The sequence below is a fragment of the Choloepus didactylus genome, chromosome 20 (assembly GCF_015220235.1).
Source record: "Choloepus didactylus isolate mChoDid1 chromosome 20, mChoDid1.pri, whole genome shotgun sequence".
In the NCBI taxonomy this organism is placed as follows: Eukaryota; Metazoa; Chordata; class Mammalia; order Pilosa; family Megalonychidae; genus Choloepus; species Choloepus didactylus.
The window spans coordinates 41,115,137-41,138,609 of NC_051326.1; the positions used below are offsets into that span (position 1 = coordinate 41,115,137).

A 23,473-nucleotide genomic window follows, 5' to 3' on the forward strand; every position below is an offset into this window, starting at 1 on the left:
TTTTATTGATTTAAAGAAGAAATTTCAGAGCTCCAGGCACAAATATACATATGTTTTATATTACAAAATCAATTTAAAGTCCTCATTTTCAAACAATAGCCTGCTGGTAAATCAATTGGAGGCATGGCACTTTTATTTCCATTATTGTCTTCTCCTGCTGAAAGGTAGATGTCACCTTAAGTCTTCAGTGAATGCACATTATAAAACTTCCAAATATTTATTATGCTCTCTGCATATGCCTGATTTAAATATTTACTAAGACTATTTTGTTTAAGGTACTATGCTAGGATCCATTTGTTACATAATTAATCAGAGAAGTATCCTAATCTGTGTTTTACAGTCAAATAGGAAAATAATAGTTTTATACATTCAAAATTATAGTATACAATGAAAAGTGATGAGTTCCATAAGATTTATAAATCTCAGATATATTAGATAATTGTATTAGATTGGTTATGTACCAGTTAATAACACTCCAAAATACAGTGGTTCAAGCTAGAAAGAAGTTTACTTCTCCCCTGTGAAACTGTTTAAGGATAGGAAGAGAGCCCTACTTGGGCAGATGGCTCTGTTCCACATGTTACCAATTTAAGTGGCCAACCCTGGAAGATTTTGTCCCAATCTGCACAAAGCCACATCACCCCCCATCAACTCCCATTCCAGCTCACAAATAGAGACAAGAGAAAGTGAAGCTTCTTTATAATGAATCTGGAAGTTGCACACATTCGCTTCCCCTCCCATCTTACTGCTCTCAGAGTAATTATTTGTCCTTACCTAGTTGCAATAGAGGCTAGATCAAATAATTCTCTCTGGGTGGCCTATGCTCATTTTAAACCACAGGGAAAGGTTCTGTACTAAAAAAAAAAAAAAAGATGGGGAAAATGTCCACTGGGAGACCACTAACACTGCCTGTCCTAAAGAAATGCCCATAAGCAGAGATAGGACTAGAATTCAGTCCTCCGGTGCTCTTTGCATAAACAGTGCCATCTGTGGGCAGGAGGGCCACCATTCCAAAATGCAGAGCTGCAGCCACTCTGGAGAAGTGATAACTTCTCAGCATCTTCTTAAGATTATTGCATGCTTTTTGAATGCAGGATAAAAGAAAATTAGTGAATAGGTGCTGGATAAATAATTTTTATCCTCCTTAGTTTGCCCTCGATCATAATTATGGTGACCAATTTCAGGGCTATTAAATAATGAATCCAATTTATTAGTGAAAATATGAATCACTTTTATAAAAATTAGTGTCTTGAAACGTATTTGTTCACCATCTGATATAAGCCCCAAATATTATCATTTCTAAATGAAATTCCAGAAGTTCTCATATTTTCCTTATACTGCATATCAAAACTATTTCAATTTAACTTGCTCTTGTATAGCATGGTGATGAGCAAAATATTTATTAGGTCAATAACAAAGTTCCACCTTACTGATTATGGGATGGTAACTGCTCTTAGGATCCTTTTTCTATGGAGACTAAATTTCATACTAGCTGAAGTACTTAATAGATGCAAACAGAAAGACAAGACTTTGGTGTTTTCCAACCAGCTTCCTCAAATTTGATGTTTTGAAACTTAGCAATCTGAAATTGGAGAAACTGTTTAAGGAGCAGTTCATTCTCCATGGCACCCTTCAATCCCAGTTAAAGATTATAAGGATCTTGCATATTTGAGTCCCCTGATACACAGTTTACAGTAAGTAGATTTTTGACAATTAGGTTACATAAAAATAACATTTATGAAAGAGTGGTTGGCATAATTCCTTTACTATATTAAGTGTTCAATAGGTGTTAGTATTTTTCTCTGATCTTTCTCAAAGTGGCAGACTGTGCCATCTCTGGCACTGTTACCACATTTCCAGGTTTCCTCCAAACCATATCTGTGACTCTTTGTTCACATTATAACCAGTCACTGTATCTCTTTGCCTTCCTTTGATCATTGCTTGCTTTCCCTGTAGACTTATTTTTAATAATAAATAGGCCTTTGCCACTACGGAAAAATTAATATGCTCATCAACTTAACAGACTTTCCTAAATCTGCATACATGCACCCAAAAGTCACTTTGCACTTAGCATTTCTGAGAAATTTTAGAATTTCTGGTTGCAGTAACAGATCATCATTCGAATCACTTTTCTCTGCTCATTCAAAATTATATTTTGTTCTAGGTCACTCAGGTACAGAATACCAATCGTAGTGCATCCACTTTATATTTCTAGAGTGCTTGTAATTCTGCAAAGAAATTTTTAACATTGCAGTCTCATTTAACAAAATTATGCTATGGGATTTGATTAGCCCTCCAGTAGTATCTTGCCAAAATTTAAATAAACTGCTTGGTCTGGTCTTACTTTTTCATGTTTTTTTTTTTTTTTTTTTTTTTTTCCTTAATCTTTCAAATGTAGATGCATTTCTGTTCAGGTTTTGTAAAACTGTTGAAGAAATCCATGGAGTTCAGCATTATTCCACTCAGGCTTTGGACACAGGAGGGCTGGTGCTTGCAGCATAAATTCTCAGCAGGCATTCTGTTGCCCTTTCATTCAGTTCCTTGTTTTCATGCCCTCCCCTCCCAGGCCAGTTCTCCCTTTCAGTAGGCCTGCTGTAACTCAGGGCAGTGCACTTCAAAACAAAGGAAGAGAGCACTTTTAACATCATACAGGGCAAGTTTTGTGGGTCCAACATACTTTTAGCTTAGGCCATGTCACTTCTAATGTATCCTGGCTGTTCTTTTACTGAATAAGTCCTTATCATGGATACAATGTAAAAGTCCCTTTAATGACATCTATCAGTTCAAGATTTATGTAAAGATAGGTTTATGTTTATTCTTGGAATATTAGAAATTCTCTCTGAGTTTCAAAAGACTGCCTAAAAAATTAAGAATCAACATTTGAAATAAAGACTCTAAATTCTAATTCTTGGGAATTCAGCATTTCACACTCATGGCCGATAAGTGCATTCACTCATTCATGAAGTAATACATTTCCTCAACAAATATTTTATTGAGATTTTACTGTATATTAAGAACTATTATAGGCATTGTCTACAGAGTGGTGGAATGGAAAAATAAGTTTTCTGCCCTTATTCAGCTTAATTATAGTGAGAGTGGAGAGACATAAGCAAGGAAGCAGAGAAAATAATTTCAAATAGTAGTAGAGCCGTGAAGGAACTAGCAGTGATGGGATAGAGAGTGCTAGGATGCAATAGGAGACTTACCTTAGATTAACTGATCAGGTGAGACTTCTGCAAATTAGTGGCTGTGGAGCTGAGACAAGAATGGTAAGAAAAACCATGCAAAGATTTGGAGGAGGGGAAGATTAGAGGGAGAGGAATATTTCATGTGGAGGTAAGAGAGCTTGCAAAGACCCTGAAGAGGAAACAAATTTTATGTGGTCTAGGAAAACCATAAAAATAACCTATATGACTGAAGCACAATGAATCTTTTAGGAGTTAAATCCAGAGAAATAGTGAGGGACTACATCATACTGGAACTTGCAGTCCCTGGGAGGAATTTGGGTTTTATTCCAAATGCTACAGGAAGACACTGGAGGGTTTTAGGTAGTGGATGGCCATTTCTGATTTATGTTCTAAAAACATAAACATTTCTCCTTAGAGAAATGTCTGATTCTAGGATGGGGCAGAAAATATACAACATGAGCCTAGAGCATCTTGCAGTGTCAGAAAGTGCTCAAAGGACAAAAAAGGAAAACAAAAACCAACATCAAAGGGATGAATATGCCAACCAAAAGAGAACCCAATGGCCAAAATTAGAGCAATTTGAGCAACAAAATGAAAAAGTAGTACTGTACTATAATCCAAAGTATAATATAAATATCACTGATATAAATAAATGATTGAATAAATAAACATATTAGGCAAATAAACAAATCTTCTGTGCAGAAGTAGATACTGTACTTTTAAGTCAGTGGAGCATAATTCCTTATGCCCTAAATATGGAGTTCACATAGTGACATGCTTTCAAAAAATATAGGATGAAAAGGGAGAAAAGAGAGTAACTTTACAATGGGGAAATCTGACAAACACTACCTCAGTCAGATAATCAATTTTAACATCAACAGTAATAAGCTATGCACTCTTGATAAGATATGAAGAGAATGGAAATTTACCTCTCTGGTCTTACTGCCAAAAAGTCACCAATTTCATCTAATCATTAGAAAAACATCAGTCAAATCCCAGTAGAGGATCATTCTACAAATTCTACCTGATCAGTACTCTCAAAACTATCAAAGTCATTAAAACATGGGAAGTCTGAGAAGATATCACAGCCAAGAGGATTCTAAGGAGACATGACAACTAAATATAATGTGCTATGCTGGATGGGAAGCTGGAACAGAAAAAGGACATGAGGGAAAAATTAAGTAATCTGAATAACTATGGACTCTAGTTAATAATGTATTATATTTGGTTTATTAATTGTGGGAAAAGTACCATATTAATGTAAGATGTTAATAGTAGTGGAAACTGGATGGAGAGTATGCAGGGACTTTACTATTTTCATCAACATTTCAGTAAATCTAAAACTATTCTAAATTAAAAAGTTTACCAAAAAAGGAAAGATTGATAAGAATCCCTAAACCTATATTTATTGTTCAACAAACATAGTGTTATTTTACATAATTCACAAACTAATACAATACTAACCACCCCCCCCCCCAAAAAAAAGACACCAAATAGTAAGTGAGTATAAAATCAGGAATTCAGGAAAGAGTTCAGGGCTGGAGATAAATATGAAATAACTAGTGCAATAGTTCTCAGCTGATTTTGCATCTCAAGGGGCATTTAGCAGTGTCTGGAGACGTTTTAAATTGTCACAACTCGAAGGGACTGTGTGCTGTTGGCATCTAACGGGTAGAGGCCAGTGATGTGGCTAAACATCCTGCAATACACAGCACAGGGCAGGCCTCCACAAAATAGAATTATCTGACCCAAAATGTCAACAGTGCCAAAGTTGGGAGAACCTGTCCTAAAATAAGGATATATATAAAAGTAAGAGCTAAGATAGAGTCCATCAATAAGAGCTCAATAGATAGAAAAGAAAGAGTAACCATTAAGATAATGGGAAAATTCTGGTATTGTAGAATAGAAAAAAAATGAAGCCAATTAGCTCACAACCAAGAAATCACAGCTTTGTGGTTGGAATGGGTAGTAAGTAAACTAGAGAATATGACCAAATAATATCACTTCTCTATATTCCCTAGAAAAACACTAATACATGTATATGGTGATGCATTTACAATTATATTATCTGCAGCATTGTTGAAACTATGGAAAATTGGGAGACTCTTTTTGTATGCAGCAGTCACAAAAAATTAGCTTGATCTGTCTGTACTGACATAAAAAGATTTCTGAGATTTTTTTATTGAGTGAATAAAGCTTGTGACTATATATGCTGTACAATAAAATTAATTTAACACAAGCATACACAGTTGTATATTTTATTTAGTTCTATAGGTATACAAACATATGTATGTAAATGCACGCAAAAAAGTCTGGAGGGATATGTATCAAGCTGGTCACACTCTTCTCTATGGAGTGGAATCACATGGAAGTGGTGCTCAAATATAAAGTAAAGTGTTTGTTTGTTTGTTTTACCTTACAATGTGTGTTTATATACACAGACTTTGGTTCCAGACTCCCTTGGTTTAAACCCTGGCTCCACCATTGACTAAGTTTATAACCTGCTGTCTGTTATGTAACCTGTCTGCTCTGCTCACTCATCTAAAACATGGGGATGACATTAGTTATCTCAAAGTATTTTGGGAAGAATAGAGGGGTAAACGTAAAACATTGCTACAGTGGTTCACATGGTAAGCATTATATGTGTTAGCTATTATTAATATAATTAAAAATTATTTAATGTATCAAATAATCCCTTTTTGTTACAATTTAAATCTCCTCTTTATAATTAATGTAAATATATGTAGATATCACTCTCTAGTTTACCCTCAATAACTAGTAATGAAGAATGGTAAACATTGATATAGCAACAACAAGAAAACCTGACTGTATATATTTTTTCACTTGAGCCAAATGTATTCAGATATTAGTGTGTAACTCCCCTGGAATATCTATTGATGAGCAATGTGTAAAACACTGATAGAAAAGGGAATTCCCATGTCCTTTTAGGAAAGATAAGAGTTTAGTCCCTTATCAAAATAGATTGAGTTTCTGGTATGGAAAGAAATAAGGTTTAGAAACTGATGAATGATATTTTAACACATGAATCAAAACTGTAGGATCAGTTATGTAAATATTCATTAGTTCTGCCCCTCCAACGCTCACATTTGTTCAATGTCACCTTCTTATTGAGGCACTCTCTGATCACCTTGTGTACAATTACAATGCCACCGTCCCAGAGGAATTAAATAAAATCAGTGTCCCTGGCTTTATTTTTTCTCCAAAGCTGTTAAAAACATTCGATCTATTTCTTGCTTTATTTATGTTTTATTGTCTGTCTTCTCTCCTCCTACCACAAATGTAAGCTCAGTGAAGACAGCTTTGTATTCCCAGTTCCTTGTCAAATGTTGAACACGTAACAGGCAGTCAATAAATAGAAGTGGAATAAATGAATGAAAGAATGATTGACCATGCCACAATGTTAGACTTCCATGTTTCTATACTTCTACCAATATGAGTAACTATAATGGTCCTTAATTGGTTCCTGAGAGTAATTTCACTTCCCTTACAATATATATCTTTTTCAGAAGGTTTCTTGAACTTCCAAAAATGTTATAAAGATAGGGCCATTCCCAAGGTCTTTGAATAGTTAACGCTTTTTGTGTTCAAATCCTACTATTCTTTGCCTCTCTCACTCCTTCTCTCCCCACCACTGCTCCCAAATACACTTTTCTACTGTTAAGGTTGCCTTTGATGACCATTAGAAGGAGACTGAAACATAAATAAGTTACTACAGAGCAGCATGCAGCATGCATATATGATATTACTGAGTGTGATAATAATACTTATGGACGCAGGCTGCCCTGACTTCAGCAGTGAGTTCCAGTTGGAATTCCAAGTCATGTAATCCATTTTAATGCAGTTATTTTTTTTTATTTTGAAATAAATTCAAAGTTACATGAATAGTTGCAAAAACAATACTAGCCCCATACACAGAATTCCATCATACCCTGACCCCCTCCCCTGATAGCTCAATCCACCAACTTTAACATGCTGTCACATCGCTATTTCTTTCCCTCCCTCCCTCCCTATCTATCATCCATCATCTATTGCTCTGTCTTCTGAACATATGAGAGTTAGCTGCACACATCCTTGAACATACACTATAATTCATACATACGCCCCATGAACAAGAACATTCTTTTATGTAATTCTATTAAGCGCAGCTAAAAAGTATAAGAGATTCAACAATGATACAAAGCTTACATTCTATATTTCCTTTTCCTTATGTCTCAACTGTGTCCCTTTGAGGCACCTGTCCTCTATCCTCCAATCCCATCCAAGTTCATCCTTAGCATTCAATTGTTGTCTAGTTAGACTGTCTTTTTTTTTTTTTTTTTTCTCAATTGTGGAAACATACATACAGCCTAAATCTTCCATTCCACCCCCTCCCCAGCCTTCCATTAGTGGGATTAATCACATTTAGAATGTTGTAATGCTCTTTCCCACCATCCATTACTAGAAATTTCCCTTCACCTCAAACAGCAACCCTATACTCATTTCTTAATTCCCCATTGCCCCTTCCTCCATTTCTCTTAACCCAAACTCTACCTTTCATCTCTACAGTTATATTCTCTGATAATTTCTTTGGGTCTACTGTGGGGCTTAAAATTAACCTCTTAAATCCCTATCAACCTTGTTTTTCTTTGATACCACCTTCACTTCAATAGGGCACATAAACTATGTTCCTATATTCCTTCATTCTCCCACCTTTATATAGTTGTCTAAAATTACATATTTTACATTGAGTTCAAAACCACTGATTTGTCCTTAGAGTTTGTGTATTTTTTTATCATGTAGGAAGTAAACAGTGGAGTTACAGTTCAAAAATCATTTACTTCTATTTGTATTTCATTGTGGTTGGAGAATGTGCTTTGAGTATATTCAATTTTTTTTTTTTTTTAATTTCTTGAGGCTTGTTTTATGTCCCAGCTTATGGTCCCTTCTGGAGAAAGATCTGTGATCACTAGAGAAAAATGAGTGTCCTCGTGATTTGGGATGTAAGGTACTATATATGTCTGTTAAAATTCTCTATATCTCTTTCTCCTTTCTTTGTCTCTCTGTTGGTAGGGCTTCCTTTAGAATCTGAAGTAGGGCAGGTCTTTTATTGGCAAAGCCTCTCAGCATTTGTTTGTCTGTGAAAATTTTAAGCTCTCCCTCAAATTTGAAGGAGAGTTTTGCTGGATAAAGTATTCTTGGTTGGAAAATTTTCTCTCTCAGAATTTTAAATATGTCATGACACTGCCTTCTCGCCTCCATGGTGGCCGCTGAGTAGTCACTACTTAGTCTTATGTTGTTTCCTTTGTATGTGTTGAATTGCTTTTCTCTTGCTGCTTTCAGAACTTGCTCCTTCTCTTCAGTATTTGACAGTCTGATCAGAATATGTCTCGGAGTGGGTTTATTTGGATTTATTCTCTTTGGAGTTCGCTGGGCATTTATGCTTTGTGTATTTATATTGTGTAGAAGGTTTGGGAAGTTTTCCCCAACAATTTCTTTGAATACTCTTTCTAGACCTTTACCCTTCTCTTCCCCTTCTGGGACACCAATGAGTCTTAAATTTGGACGTTTTGTTTTATCTATCGTATCTCTGAGATCCATTTCGATTTATTTTTATTTTTTTCTCCATTCTTTCTTTTGTTCTTTCATTTTCTGTTCTGTGGACTTCTAGGACACTGAGATGTTGTTCAGCTTCCTCTAGTCTTGTATTGTGAATATCCAGAGTCTTTTTAATTTGGCCAACAGTTTCTTTAATTTCCATAAGATCTTCTATTTTTTTATTTACTCTTACAATGTCTTCTTTATGCTCTTCTAGGGTCTTCTTTATGTTGCTTATATCCTGGGCCATGGTCTTCTTGATGTCCTTAAATCCTTTACCATGTTTTCATTCCTAGATTGTAGTTCTTTGATTAATTGTGCAAGTACAGTGTTTCTTCCAAAATCTTGATTTGTGTGTTTGGAGTTGGAGTCTCCATATTGTCTGGTTTTATCATATGCATTAAGATTTTCTGTTGTTTTTGGCCTCTTGGCATTTGTTTTGCTTGATAGGGTTCTTTCAAGTTGTAACAAAAAAAAGGATATCGATCTAATTTTTCAGAGACACAGTTTGGTGACGTACACTTTCTCTAACTAACCAGCAGATAGCGTCTGTGAGTCACCTATATCCCTCAAGTCAGTTCACAACCTTGTTCCTGTGGTGTGTGGGGAAATGATTCTTGTGGGTTCAGTTGGAGACTCAGTTTGGGTGTGTTGCTGGAGCCATCCGCCGTGAATGTGGGGCGGGTGTACGGGTGGCCAGGGAGGAAGGGCAGTTCTAATGTTCAAATACCCCTGGTTCCAGGAGATTCCAAGCCGCTGCAAGAGTCTATGCCTTCATTTCAGTTCAGCCCCAGACCCTCTCTCTCGCTGCTCCACAAACCACCAGACTTGGCATAGCGCCCCTGGGTTCTCCGAGCAGGTCCCCCCTCCCAGCCACGATCCTCCAGGAGCTCAGCCGAGGGAATGCCTGCTACATCACCAGTGCGCACCATCCCTCAAGGGAAGCCCTGGGCCGCCGGGCCGTGCCACGGCGCGCTCTCAGCTTGTTTCAGAATGCAGAATGTCTGAGGCTGTCTTTACTGCAATGCCTTGCGGGCTGAGAACAGCTGAGGTTTTCTCCACAGAGAGAGAGAGAGGGACAGAAAAACTCCCAGGTTCACCCATCAGCCAGAGATAGCACCCGATCCTCTGGGCTCCCTATCCTGAGAGAGATATGTCCCCCAATTCTCCCAAGGTCAGTTGTTACCAAAAGCCTCTGTCTGCTTGTTGAGGATTCGCTGTCTGTATTGAGCAGTTAATATTAAAACCTCACTTGGAGCTAGGCTGAGAGAGTGCACAGCGTGGCTTCCGTGAGGGAGGGGCTCTCAGCTCTAGGCTCTCGGCTCTCAGCGCGGGTCTGCAGTTTTACTTACAGATTTTATGCTGTGATCTCGGGCATTCCTCCCAATTCAGGTTGGTGGATGACGAGTGGACAATCACATTTCTCTCCCTGCTGTTATTCCAGGTTATTTACTGGTTTTTTGTTCATTTATGAATTTTTCTGGGGGAAACTAAGACTTCCACTTCTCTCTATGCCGCCATTTTCCCAGAATCTCTTAGTACAGTTATTTCTAGATAAAAAGCCATTATTTAATTCTCTGTTTACCTGAGACCATTGTTTAAGACGTTACCAGCAATTTTCTCTATTTGACACTATTGAGGCAAGTAAAGCCAGTCAGGGAGGTTCCTGGAATGAAGAAAGTAGGAGATTTGTAGTAAGACAAAGCTGGAGTTAGAACCCAGTTGCCCTCTTGGCCTTAACCCCCTATTTCCTCATCTTTAAAATGGATATAGTATTGCCTACTCTGCAGGACTACTGCAAAAATTTAGTGAAATAATGCATTAAGTGCCAGGTACTTAGAATTCATCAATTTTAGTCCACTCCCCTATCCAGCCTAAGAGAACTAATTATTAAAAAAATCATATGAGGAGACAAAAGTAATTTAAAATCTAGTAGAAATAACTTTTAAAGTTTATATTAATTTTATCCATGTAATTGTTCTTTATTATCATGGAAATATTGAGAATCAAATGTAAGTCTTTAGAAAAACTTGAAGTTCACAAAAAATACACAGGATAGTACATGATGCAGAAGTATGAATTACCTATTCCAAAAGGTTCTCTTTTTAATAAAGCTTGAGCTATTTATGTTGGTTCAATAATGGAAAGAGATTTTAGGTCCAAATGGACATGAAAATCATAAATTAGTAATATGCCAACGTTTGGTAAACTGAAAATGCTTATGTCCATAACTTTAATTTTTGAGACTATTTTTAGAAGGTAATGCTAGCACATTAAAGAAAAAGTAAATCAGATTAGACTGAGTGACAGCCAAACGTTCATTAACAAGAAATAAAAGGTGATGCTGTATAGCGTTTATAAATTGTTAAACTTATTTTATTATTTTCTATACATATAGGTCTCAAAATTAGAATAACTGACTTTAATAAGTCCCATGTAAACTTAAATTATATGCCTATATAAAATTATGGTAAGATTGTTTTTAATAATATCCACTTTCCCATACAGGAAACTAATATATTTGGTTTGAATTACATAAATGCACATTTTCTATGCAGCTTATAACACACACACACACACACATACACACTTACACACATGAAAGTGTGTTCCCATGTAGATGAGTATAGACATAGACTATTTTTTTAAAAATAAAGTAATACCCAGAACTTGAAAAAAAAATGACCTGCTGAAGATGCTGTGAGGCCATCTCTTATAATATCTCTGAAAATTACCTTGATGTATTTAATTTAGTCTTTGTATTTTATAGGTCACTTGAATTCATATTTTATTTTAGACTTCAGTTCTTAAAGTTATTACTTTGAGTGCTGGATTATCTATTTAAAATTATTTCTGCTATAGTACTCTTCCTAAAGGTAATTTGCCCTTTCTCCAAGTTGCCACTGACAGCATAGATGTTCTTGAGTTGGTTTCATTCTGAAAAATTGGATAGTCTATGCTTTAGCTGATACTGCAGCTGCTTCCTACAGGGCCTCTTGCTGTCACTCAGAGTCAGTTCTTCAGAACAGCATTTTGGCTCAAGAATCAGTTGGTTGTCAGATTGCTCCAAGTCACTTTTCTTCTGCTTGCTGTTACCACTTCTCATTGATTAGCTCTAATGTAGCACTGTTTTAAGTTACAGTGTCCTTGAAACATTTAATCTGCTTATATAATGTATGAAGCTACTCTTTTTGTATGCCTACCTCTTCAAAGATTATCTTCCCTTAGTGTATTTGGGAGGAAAATAAAAAATAAGAGGGTCTGTCTGTCGGTCTTCTCCTTCTAAGCTAGTTAATGCTACAGCTGCTTACCCACATTCTCTGTCTTCTGAAATTGGGCACCATCTCCTGCCCCACCCTCACCACCCCTCAGTGGCCAGGATGGCAGTGGTGAATGGAGTGTCACATGGAGAGAACCATGTTTCCTTTCTTCCCTTCCTTCCTTGTTTTCTCCACATGATGCCCTGAACCCAAAGCTTTTTTTGTTGTAGCAGCATATTTTGTACACCTGAACATTAAGTAGAACTATGTGTAATTACACTATAGTAAATAAAAACCTCCAATGAATTAGATTTTAAGAATGACTATCCTTAGATCCAATAGGGAATTTAAAAAATAGTTAAACCTTTCATGGGAAGGGTTTGGCAGCTGGCAGCTCTTGGCTGAGACCATTTCCAGGAAATGATCTTGGCCAAAAAAGTTGCCTTGTCCTAGGTATTGCTTTGTCTAGGCAACAGCTGATATCCAATGATTGTGCTATGCTGGGATGATAAGGCTTTGTCCTCTCACTGCAGTTTGGGAGAACTCTGAAGGGCCAACCCAGATCCAGAACTCCCTGCATGAAGGACTGGGGTCTTTGTGTGAACTCATTGCTGTTGAACTTCTTACTCTGCCCAGTTCTTCTCCCATCCCTCCCCGCAGGTGAGGATCCCAAGAACACTCCCCAGTAAAATTCCTGCATACAAATATCCCTTTTGGAGTCTGCTTTCTGGGCAACAGACTGTGGTTCTGCTCATTTCACAGAAGAACAAATTGTGACCTATTTAAATTTATGTTTCGAGTCACTCACCTAGCCAATGGTAGAATCGTGCATGACCGAAATGAAGTCTCCTGAACCTACCTAACTCTCTTCCTCCTGTGTGGAGGAGTCACTGCCTCAGAGATAGGACTCTGCAGTTAGAGCAAGTTAAGTCTTTTTTATGGTCAAGAATATTTAAGTTTGGAATGTAAGAAAGTAGAGTGAGATTTTCTTTAGCTTATATGAAGATGGTATACTGCTATGGAAATGGTAAATGAGAACTGCATTCTGTTTAATTTTTGAATTTTGAATTACTTTTAAAGATACGTTTTCTGATTTCCCTTTGTCAGTTATACTGACAAAGAAAACGTTCTGAGAAAATACCAGAAGTTAAAACAAAATTTGATATAGCAGTTGATGTGCAAAGTCCTTGTGCCAGTTTGAATACATTGTGTCCCCCAAAAGCCATTATCTTTGATGGAATCTTGTGTGGGCAGACGTTATCAGTATTGATTAGATTGTAATTCTTTGAGTGCTTCTGTGGAGATGCGCCCCACCCAGCTGTGGGTGATGACTCTGACTGGATAATTTCCATGGAGGTGTTGCTCCGCCCATTCGGGGTGGGTCTAAGTTGAGTCACTGGAGCCATATAAATGAGCTTACAGACAGGGGGAACTCAGTGCAGCTGAGAGTGAACTTTTGAAGAGGAGCTACAGCCAAGAGCGACACTTTGAAGAAAGCACAGGAGCTGCAGATGAGAGAAATTTTGAAGACGGCTGTTGGAAGCAGACTCTTGCTCTGGAGAAGCTAAGAGAGGACAAATACTCCAAGTGCAACTAAGAGTGACATTTTTGAGGAACTGCAGCCTAGAGAGGAACATCCTGGGAGAAAGCCATTTTAAAACCAGAACTTTGGAGCAGATGCCAGCCACGTGCCTTCCCAGCTAACAGAGGTTTTCTGGACACCACTGGCCATCCACTAGCGAAGGTACCCAATTGGTGACGTGTTACTTTGGACACTTTATGGCCTTAAGACTGTAAGTGTGTAACCAAATAAACCCCCTTTATAAAAGTCAGTCCATCTCTGGTGTTTTGCATTCCGGCAGCATTAGCAAACTGGAACGGTCCTCAAATTTTAGAAGGAACAAGTCCATCCTGTCTCATACCCTGTCTCTCACTATTAAGAATGAGGAAGGTTAAGTCCAGAAAATGTAATATCACACAGAGAGATAGATGGTGGGCAAGTAAAGACCGGATACCTAGTATTCTAATTCTTCTGTCTGTTTTTTTTTTTTTTTTTCTGTTAAACATCCCCAAATTATTTCTTTTTAATGTTACATCTTGCATTTGAAATCTTTTCAATTATATCAAGATAATTATGACAGCATACTGTGGTGGAAGCGTCCCACATTTATACAGATATAGGTTCATCTGTATCACCTTAACCAAGGTACTTAACCTCTCTGATTTCATTTTCTTTATATATAAAATTAGAATAATTGTGAATCAATTTGCAGGTTTGGTGTGAGAATTATAGATAACATATGCAAAGGTTTTTGTTGTTTGACGTATATGCTAAGCAAGCAGAAGATATTATTTTTAAGACAATTAATTTTGTAATTTTGAACAATGAAATAAATGTGTACTGTCACCAATGGTCTGCCACTGGTAACATTATGAAACACATTTTTCCTTTTGTAACTACACTTTTCCAATTCTGAATTAACTTCACACTTTGAAGACAGGCACCCAGCACCTTTAAAGCAACCAGCGCTCATGTGCTTTCTCCAAAACCCCACCTTCCAAAGTCTTTCATGTCTCCATGCTTTTGCACATGCTGCTTTGCCTGCCCATAGGTCCCATGCAGAGGTCTGCTTGATATTTTTTCCCCTAAAAGGCACTTCCTTTGTTCAAGTTTTCACAACTCCTCCTTGCTCTTACAGCTGGTTGCACAAGCCTCTACAATGCTTCTTAAGATACAGAGCTGTAATTACTCATTTATGTGTCTCCTGTAGCTTGGGCTGTGAGTCATCTCCAGGGTAAGATCTGTGGCATCTTCATGTTTGCAGCCCAAGCATTGAAAAACACTTGGAATACAGTGAGGATTTGGTGAACATAAGGAACGCGAAAACTATTTGACCTAGTTTTGTAAAAGCTTAAATGGGGAATCATTTCTTTCTTTGGGCTTGTTTTGCTATTCTTTTCTAGTTTCTTATTGTAGAAGCTCAAATGATTTGAGATCTTTCTTCTTTTATAATATAAACATATGCTATAAATTCACCTCTAGGGAAATTTAGGTATATCCCACAATTTTGACATATGGTTTTATCATTTTCATCCAGTTCAAAATATTTTTTTCTAATAGCCCTGATAATTCTTCTTTAACTCTGAATTAATTAGACTTTGATGAAGTCATTCAGCTTTCTTTATCCTTACTGATTTTCCATATACTTGTTCTATCAATTATTGAGAGAGTTGTGTGAAGATCTACTATACTTTGGTTTTCTCAGCATTACACAGTCTGTGGGGCAGAAACAGTGTGTCTGACACCACATTTGATGCCTGTAACCCACCACATTATGAGTCTTTCTTTAAACTCTTGCCCAAATATTTCTTCCTCAAAAAAATTTACCTTCCTATTCAAATTTGGCCAAACTGTGTCCCCTTCCACCTTCAATATATTTAAAACTCACTTCCTTTTTTATTTTCTTCTCACCTAGCTCCTGTTACTTTTCAAAATAATATGTATGCAGAACTTCTTCCATTGTTACCCCTCACCCTGGAGCATGGTACTTGGAAAGTGGAAGCTGTTAAGTCATTGCTGCCTACTGAGAAGTCCTTGCTGCTTTTGTTGTGTATTTGCTGTCTCAGCATCTTCATGATTTATCAACCAGCCATGATTCAGAGAGTCAGTAAAGAGCACATGTGTCTGGTTTCAAGAAATGAAAATCTGATTTTTAAAGTATTCCTGACAATTATATAACCAGATTTAGAAGTCTCTCTCAAAGTGAGGGAAGGAGTGGGGCTGGGAGAGGACTTTCAGCAGCCAACAGTTCATAGACTTAACATATAGAATATTGTTGGTTTACATGTCAAATGGTTTATGCCTATGGGCATTTGAAGTTTTATTTCCTTAAGCTGCCATGAGACTACCAGAAAGGCAAAGCGTAAACAAATAGTCTGACATAAACCTTCGAGAACCCAGTTTCCAAATGAATGCACCTGATGACATTTCATTGATTGCACACATGCTGTTAAAAACACTGCTGCTTCTCTGATGAATTCCACAGACTTCTGTTCACTAGCCTTTTGTCCCATTTAGTAATGAATATCAACACTGTATTTATTTTAGTATCCTGTTTTCACTTTTCTTTTGGACAGGGATTAAATATGACATACATTAAATCATTTAAACAGTTGGGTTAAAGGTTTGATGTGATAGCCTAATTAAGTCACTCAATTGTGACCATCTGCACTTGCCAAATCAGAGTGTTATGGAGGGAATTTCCACGAGCATAATTAGAATGACAGCCTATGTTTCAAGCACAGGGTTTACAAACTTGGCTTCCCGAGGTATGATGGAAATCTGCCATGGGAGGAAAGAACAGTGTCTGGAGTTTCTTTCAAGAAATCCTTTCACACTACCAAATGTCTGCAATGGCTGCACAATACCCATTGCACAAATAAGAATTTCTTTCTTGAAGTATCTATGGGAAGGAGTACAAATTACTCTGAGGAACACTTAAAGAGAAAGAAAACTAGAGTTCAAGTCAATTCATTGTTTGCTCATTACTGTGGGGACACAAAGCAATATTCACTATCTTCAGGGAAACTGGTACAAAAAATTAGTTAAACTGAAAAGGCAGGATCAAGTTGGCAAAGTGAGACATTTCAGGGCACCATCCCCCCACAAAAGCTTTGAACAACCAGCCGGAGCTGACACAAACATCTTTCTAAAATCTCCAGAAATCAGTTATAAGATTGCAGTAACAGGGCAAGCACCGAATCCAGAAAAAGGCCACTTAAAAGTGGAAGTATCACGTGGCACCTGGCTGGCCCCTCCTCATCCCTCCAGAGATCCCTGGTCCTGGTTCTAGAGGGGAGCAGAGGAACCCTTGTACATATACTGGGAGCATGCATTTCTAGCACAATCTGTCTGGTGGTAGCCTGAAGGGAATCCCTGTCACTGAACTTGCTCTGTGTAGAAGGCAGCACACAGAACTTACCTAGAGAACACTTTGGGTGAGCAGTTAAGTCTTGCTGGCTGGAGAGGTTGCTGTCTGCAAGATACATAAACAGTGCCCAGGAATGTTAGGAAACTGTTTCCTGGGGAAGAGAGACCATCCCCATCCATGGAAATGGGAGCATTCCTAAGGCCATACATACATACCCCAGACAAGAAGTGTGTACAGAAAGGATCAGGGAAGCCACTACACTGTGGCCTGGAGCTATTCTCCAAACTCATTGCATGGATAAGCCCTGGCGGAGGGCATTCATACAGGTTGATTTGCAAAGCCTCAGAAAGGTGCATTTTTTCCTCCATCCTCACCACCCCCTTCTTGTTAGCTGTGTCATTCAAGAAACATTGTTATAACACTAGCTGGTTACCAGCTTAAGGCAAATATATCTCAGAGTCTAAATTCAAGTGATAACATACTAAAAATGTTCCAGTTTCAACGAAATATTACAAAACATACAAAAAACAAATAAACAACAACAACAAAAAACAAAACCAGAAGCAGTGACCCAAGCATAGAAGAGTAAAGCATTAGAAATCATCCATTAGGAGGATGGATACAACCTGGGGCATTCCAAACAGGGTTTTAAAAAATGGTCCCAGATATGCTAAAAGAGCTAAGGGAAAACATGAACAAAGAACTAAAGGAAATCAGGAAAATATTAGAGGAAAACAAAGGGCATATCAAGAAATAGATTGAAATTATGAAAAGGATTGAAATTATGAAAAGGAAACTGAGCATTCCCTAGAAGTGTTCAACAGCAGATTGTAACTGACAAAAGAAAGTCAGTGAACTTGAAGATAAGACAATTAAAATCATCCAGAGCAAAGAGGAAAGAATGAAGAAAAAATGAGCAAAGTCTGAGGAACCTATAGAAAACATACCAATATATGCATTGAGTGAGTCCTAGAAGGAGAAGAAAGAGAGAAAGAATAAATATTCAAATAAATAATGGCTGAAAACATCCCAAATTTAATGAAAGACATGAATATACCCATCCAAGATGCCCAGTTAACTCCAAACATGTTAAATCCAATTAGACCCACACCATAGGTTGATTGAAAAGACAAATGAATAAAATATAATGATAATCAATAATTTGGATGTATAATTTATAACTATTCAATTTATGATAAGAACTACACAAAAGTGGGGGGATAGAGGGGTTTAGGAACATAGTTTATGCATGCTATTGAGGTTGTTACATTGATATGAAAGGAAATGAGATTGTTAATAGATTTAGGATATTAAACTTAAGCACCATGGTAACCTAAAAGAAAGTATCAGAGAATATGCAAACTCATAGAGAAAGAATGGAGAGTACAGGCCACAAGGAGTAGAGGCCAGGGGCAATGGGGAATTAATGCAAAATGACTGTAGAGTTTCCGTTAGGGGTGAAGGGGAAGTTATAGAAATGGATGTTGGTAAGGTTATTCCAACATTGTGAATGCGATTAATCCCAATGAATGGTGTGCATGGGAGGAGTCGGGATGGGAAGATTTATGTTGTATATATATATGTCCCCAATAGAAAGAAAGAAAGAAAGAGAGAGAGAGAGGGAGGGAGGGAGGAAGGAAGAGAGAGGGAGGTAGGGAAGGAGAGAAGAATGGAGGAGGGAAGGGAGGGAGAGAGGGAGGGAGGGAGAAAGAAAAGAAAGAGAAGCTAAAGACAATTTAATGACAATTTAGTGGCAATTAAATGCAATACATGATATTGGACAGAATTTTAGAATGGAAGATAAAAGGCTCAAAAGTACATTATTAGGACATAAGAAAAAATTGGAATATAGAATATAAGCTCTATATTAATGCAAAATTTCTTGAACTTGATAACTGCATTTAAGGTGATTACATAAATGAATATTCTTCTTCATAGAAAATGAACATGGAAGTATTGTTTGTTCAAGGAGCATGATATGCGCAACCTGCCCTCAAATGTTCAGAAAATAGCTAGAGAGATGATAGGTAGGTAGAGAGAGAGAGAGAGATAAATAGTTGGCAAAGGTGGCAAAGTTTTAAAATTGGTAGATTTGGTTATCTGGAGGTAAGGTGGGAGTATGGTGAAGTTCTGTGTATGGGATTTGTTTTATTTTTTCAACTATACCGTAAGTTTGAAATTATTTTCAAATAAAAAGTTAAGGAAATGAAATAGGCAGAAATGACAATTGGGTTAAGTATACCTGAGTATAAATTAATTTTCCCAGCCACTGGATTCTCATCTGTTGGTCCTTTTAATGTATGTCTTAAATCTTTGCTTGTATCTAACATAGCTCCCATCTGTTTTTCAAAATTTGTGGATATTTTGATATTTTTAAAAATTAAATTTTCAATGGTTTTATAATATTATGTATTTTTTAGCGTTGTCATTTTTTTACAACTGGAAGTAAATATCATAATTCTTTCTCAATTATTTTCTATTTGTGTCTTGGCATTGTTCACACGAAAATTTTAACAAAAACACTTCTAAACAGAAAATTACTTGAAAATAAAAGTATCATTCTCTAAATCATAAATTGATAACTTCATGATTTTAAACTTTTAAACTCATTTTTTAATTCAATTTTATTGAGATATTTACATACCATACAGTCATCCAAAGTGTATTATCAGTTGTTCACAGTACCATCATATAGTTGTGCATTTATCACCCCAGTCTATTTTTTGAGCATTATCCTTGTACCAGAAAAAGTAAAAATAAGAATAAAAAATAAAAGTAAAAAGAACACCCAAACCACCCCCCACCCTATTTTTCATTTCAACTTATTTTTAATCACCTTTCCCCATTTGCTGTTATTTTGCTTTAAAATTCTTAAATTCATTTATCCCCCTAATGCCTTTTTACATTTGTAGCCAAATGTCAAAAAAGAGTTAAAGTTATAACTATAACTTATTACCGATTTATTTTTTCCAAAATGATATTTGTTGCAATTGAGCTTTGAAAAAATTGTTTGCTTTTTCCTATTCTCACAAAGCTTATAAGCTATGTAAATCTTGTTTATTATATATGTAATATATCTGGAAAGAAAATATGATGCATTTTACATTAGTATTTATATTTATCACTTTAATTGAGCATATGTTTATTTAGCAAACATCTACTGAGCTCTAAGCATGTTTCTAGACACTGTATTGTGAAAGATGAATAAGATACAAGCCCAGCTCAAGCAACTCAAAGTCTAAAGTAGAGGCAGAATTGCTAACAGCTATTTATAATGCAATCTGATAATAGAGTCCAAAAGAAGGTATATCTGGAGATCTAGATTGTCTCATTCAATCTTCACATCTTTCCCAGTGAAATGAAAACTAATTAGGAAATATTTTTAGTAAATAAACAGAACAAATAAATGTAAAGTAAGAGACTTAAATTCATTTCTTTCATTTTCTATTCACATTACATTGTGAATAGAAAACAGGGCCTTGCAAAGAGTTTTTGATATGTATTTTTTTTTAATTCTAATATACTTGTATCAAGATGTTAAGGTAAAGACAAAATCCTAGACATGCAATAAAAGGGAGCCAGTAAAATGGTCTAAGATATCGGGGAAAGTTTTATGGAGGAAAGGGAGGGTGAGATGGCCCCATTGCACAATCCAATGTTACATTTTGTTTTTGCTTCACTTTTGTTTAAATGTATTAAATTAGCTACAAATAAATAGTTTGAAGCTTATCCATGCAGCACCAACATCTGGTGATCTATTTTATATATTATTCTATAATATTATGTTGATCTTTATATAAAACAGTCAATTGTATTACTTGTGCTAAAGTTAATTTTTAAAAATTTTTTTTTGCTGTTTTCAACAGAAAAATATATAGAAACCTTGTACAGTTAAAGTTCTGTTTTCAGAATGGCTCATTTGATTTTCCATTTATAAAAGTTACCTGTTGCAGTTATCTTCGGAGGGTTTTAAAACCTTTGCTAGATTTAAAGAGCTAATTCCTTTTGTTGGAAAACAATTTATTTGGACACATTCTGTTAGTGAATGTGTACCTTCTAATAAAGAAAGATTACTAACTGTTAATGAAAATAATGAAGAAAGACCCTAGAAGAAATGAGAAGGGATTGTTAATTCTAAAGATTCCCAGACAAGAAAGAAAAACACCAAAAAGCATTCTTATTCATATTCTCTCTCTCTCTCCTCCTTGCCCTTTCATGATTGAAATTCAGCTTGTGTCTCTGACTCTGAGATTCATTAGCTCATGGGAACTGACTAGCAAGCATGCTGAGTCATAAACTCAGGTGTTTCCCCAAGATAGCATTGAGACTTTTTCTACTTTAGAAAGTTACATGCAGTAATATGCAAATTCTAATACAATATAAAGCAATTTTTTTTTTAACAGACATATTGCCTTAGGGATAGTAAATGTGGTATTAAATACAGAATTTCCTCTCTAAAAATGATGACAAAAAAGATTGTGGACTATACTGAACTATTTGTTGTTATGTTGTCAAACCCTTAGATTTTTGCAGACCGAGTTCAAACTTTTTAAAAATTAGAACTTAGAACACTTTGACTATGTAAATAAGTTGTTCATAACATATCAATAATATTAACTATATAAGAGCTAGTGTTTGTTTTCTAAGTGTTTCCACATAGTGTAGTTTGTGCATATTTAGGTGATATAATAAAAATAATTTAGATATCCCTGAGATTCCCTCAACTTTCACTATAAAAGTTCTGTTCACTTCTCAGACTAAAAATACAAGCAAAACAGAAAATATTATACTATGTTATAGCTGCACATAACACTCCCATATTTATACAAAAAAAAAATTGATGCAGATACAAAATAATTTAATCTTGTTCATTTGGAAATCACTTTTTAACATGGAAATAATTTTCTTAAAATAGTAAGCACCTGGGTTTATTGGAATACTATGTAAGGCAGATAGATAATTTACTGATGATATAATAAATTTTAACCAGGTATATGGAGACAGTGCAATAATCATGATCTTCATTCATTCAGCTTAAGTTCAAAATCATGTTCTGTGAGTATGCAATGGCAACATATTAATTAACTTCAAGGCCATTGAATTAAGAGAGTGGTATCAATCTAAAAAGTGGGATAGTCAAGATAGAACAGAGTCAAAGTCATATTATTGAAATACAAGTGAATAGAGTAGTTGCATTGTCAAAACTATAGTTGAAACTTGGTTGTGATTAAGGTACTGTAATTGTAAAGAGCCCAGCATAAGGCCTGGTGATAGAGGCAATTTTTTTTTTTTTTTAAGGAAAAAAACTGTTCTTTAATGAATCAGATGTCTAGTTTATTCTTTAATTCAGTTGTTTATCACACATTGATTGCACATTGATTAGTGATGTATTTCAGGCACTATACTGTTCCTGAGGTTTAAGGATAAATATGGTATAACCATTCATGCTGTATTTCTCATATTACTTGTCATATCTCTATAACCCACCCTATTATCTGGTTCCTAACTATATGAGAATGTAGACTCTCATAATCAGAAAAATAATCTAGCTCTCATCTAGAACACTGAATGTAAGCAGAACTGTATTTTACTTTCTTAACAAAATGCATTTATTTACACTTTAAAATGAACTTTATAAAAGTATCATATTGCAGATATTTCTAAAATATGAAGATATTATCTCAGTTTAATTTCTATACATAGAATAATTTTAGGCTAGAGATTTGCTGATTTTAATAGTTCAAACGTGATGCCTGTTTGAGATATAAACTGATCTCAGAACATTTTCCTTTAAGTTTTATTTTAATTTTTTCTCCTTTCTTTTCTCTTTCCAACAGTTTTACCTAGCCATACATGTGGAAATCCTGGGGAAATATTGAAAGGAGTTCTTCACGGAACAAGATTCAACATAGGGGACAAAATCCGATACAGCTGTCTCTCTGGATATATATTGGAAGGTCACGCAATTCTGACCTGCATAGTTAGCCCTGGGAATGGTGCATCATGGGATTTTCCAGCTCCATTTTGCAGAGGTATCGTACAAGAGTATGTGCTTAACAACTGACAGCAGTACTGAGTCAATGGCTTAGGAGCTATTATTATAAAAGTTTCAATTTAAATGAAAGGAGGACATTTCATGTTGGGTCATACCATGCCAGCTCATTCTGTTTCCTAAAGTTATATAAAATGTTACATAAGAAATCGTGATTGGCCTCTATAAAGTCAATAACTAGTTTTGATATGTCCTTCGAATTCCAAAATTTTATTTTAGTTCATTTCTCAAACTTCATGAACTTCTCCATGTTTTTTTCACCTCTTGTCATGGTATTTTAAGATTTGATGCACATGTTTATGACCTTCTTAATTTGACTTCCCAATCTGAGTTCCCTTTTTAACCTTTTCTCATTAAAATTTTGGAACTTGCTTTGATAATTTAAATTACTTATTTTAAGGACTCTTTCAACTCTTTTAGGCCTTTTAAATAAGGTGACTTCAATGA

At 35.9% G+C, this 23,473-nt stretch overlaps 1 protein-coding gene across 3 annotated transcripts in view; it reads left to right on the forward strand.

The window, feature by feature from the left end:
• The window catches only part of CSMD1 (CUB and Sushi multiple domains 1), a 2,222,584-nt gene that overhangs the window by 980,121 nt on the left and 1,218,990 nt on the right, over window positions 1-23,473 (forward strand). For all 3 annotated transcript variants that reach the window (XM_037812751.1, XM_037812753.1, XM_037812752.1), the window contains exon 4: window positions 22,812-23,006. In XM_037812751.1, the coding sequence (XP_037668679.1) occupies window positions 22,812-23,006 (195 nt within the window). The remainder of the gene's footprint in view (window positions 1-22,811; window positions 23,007-23,473) is intronic.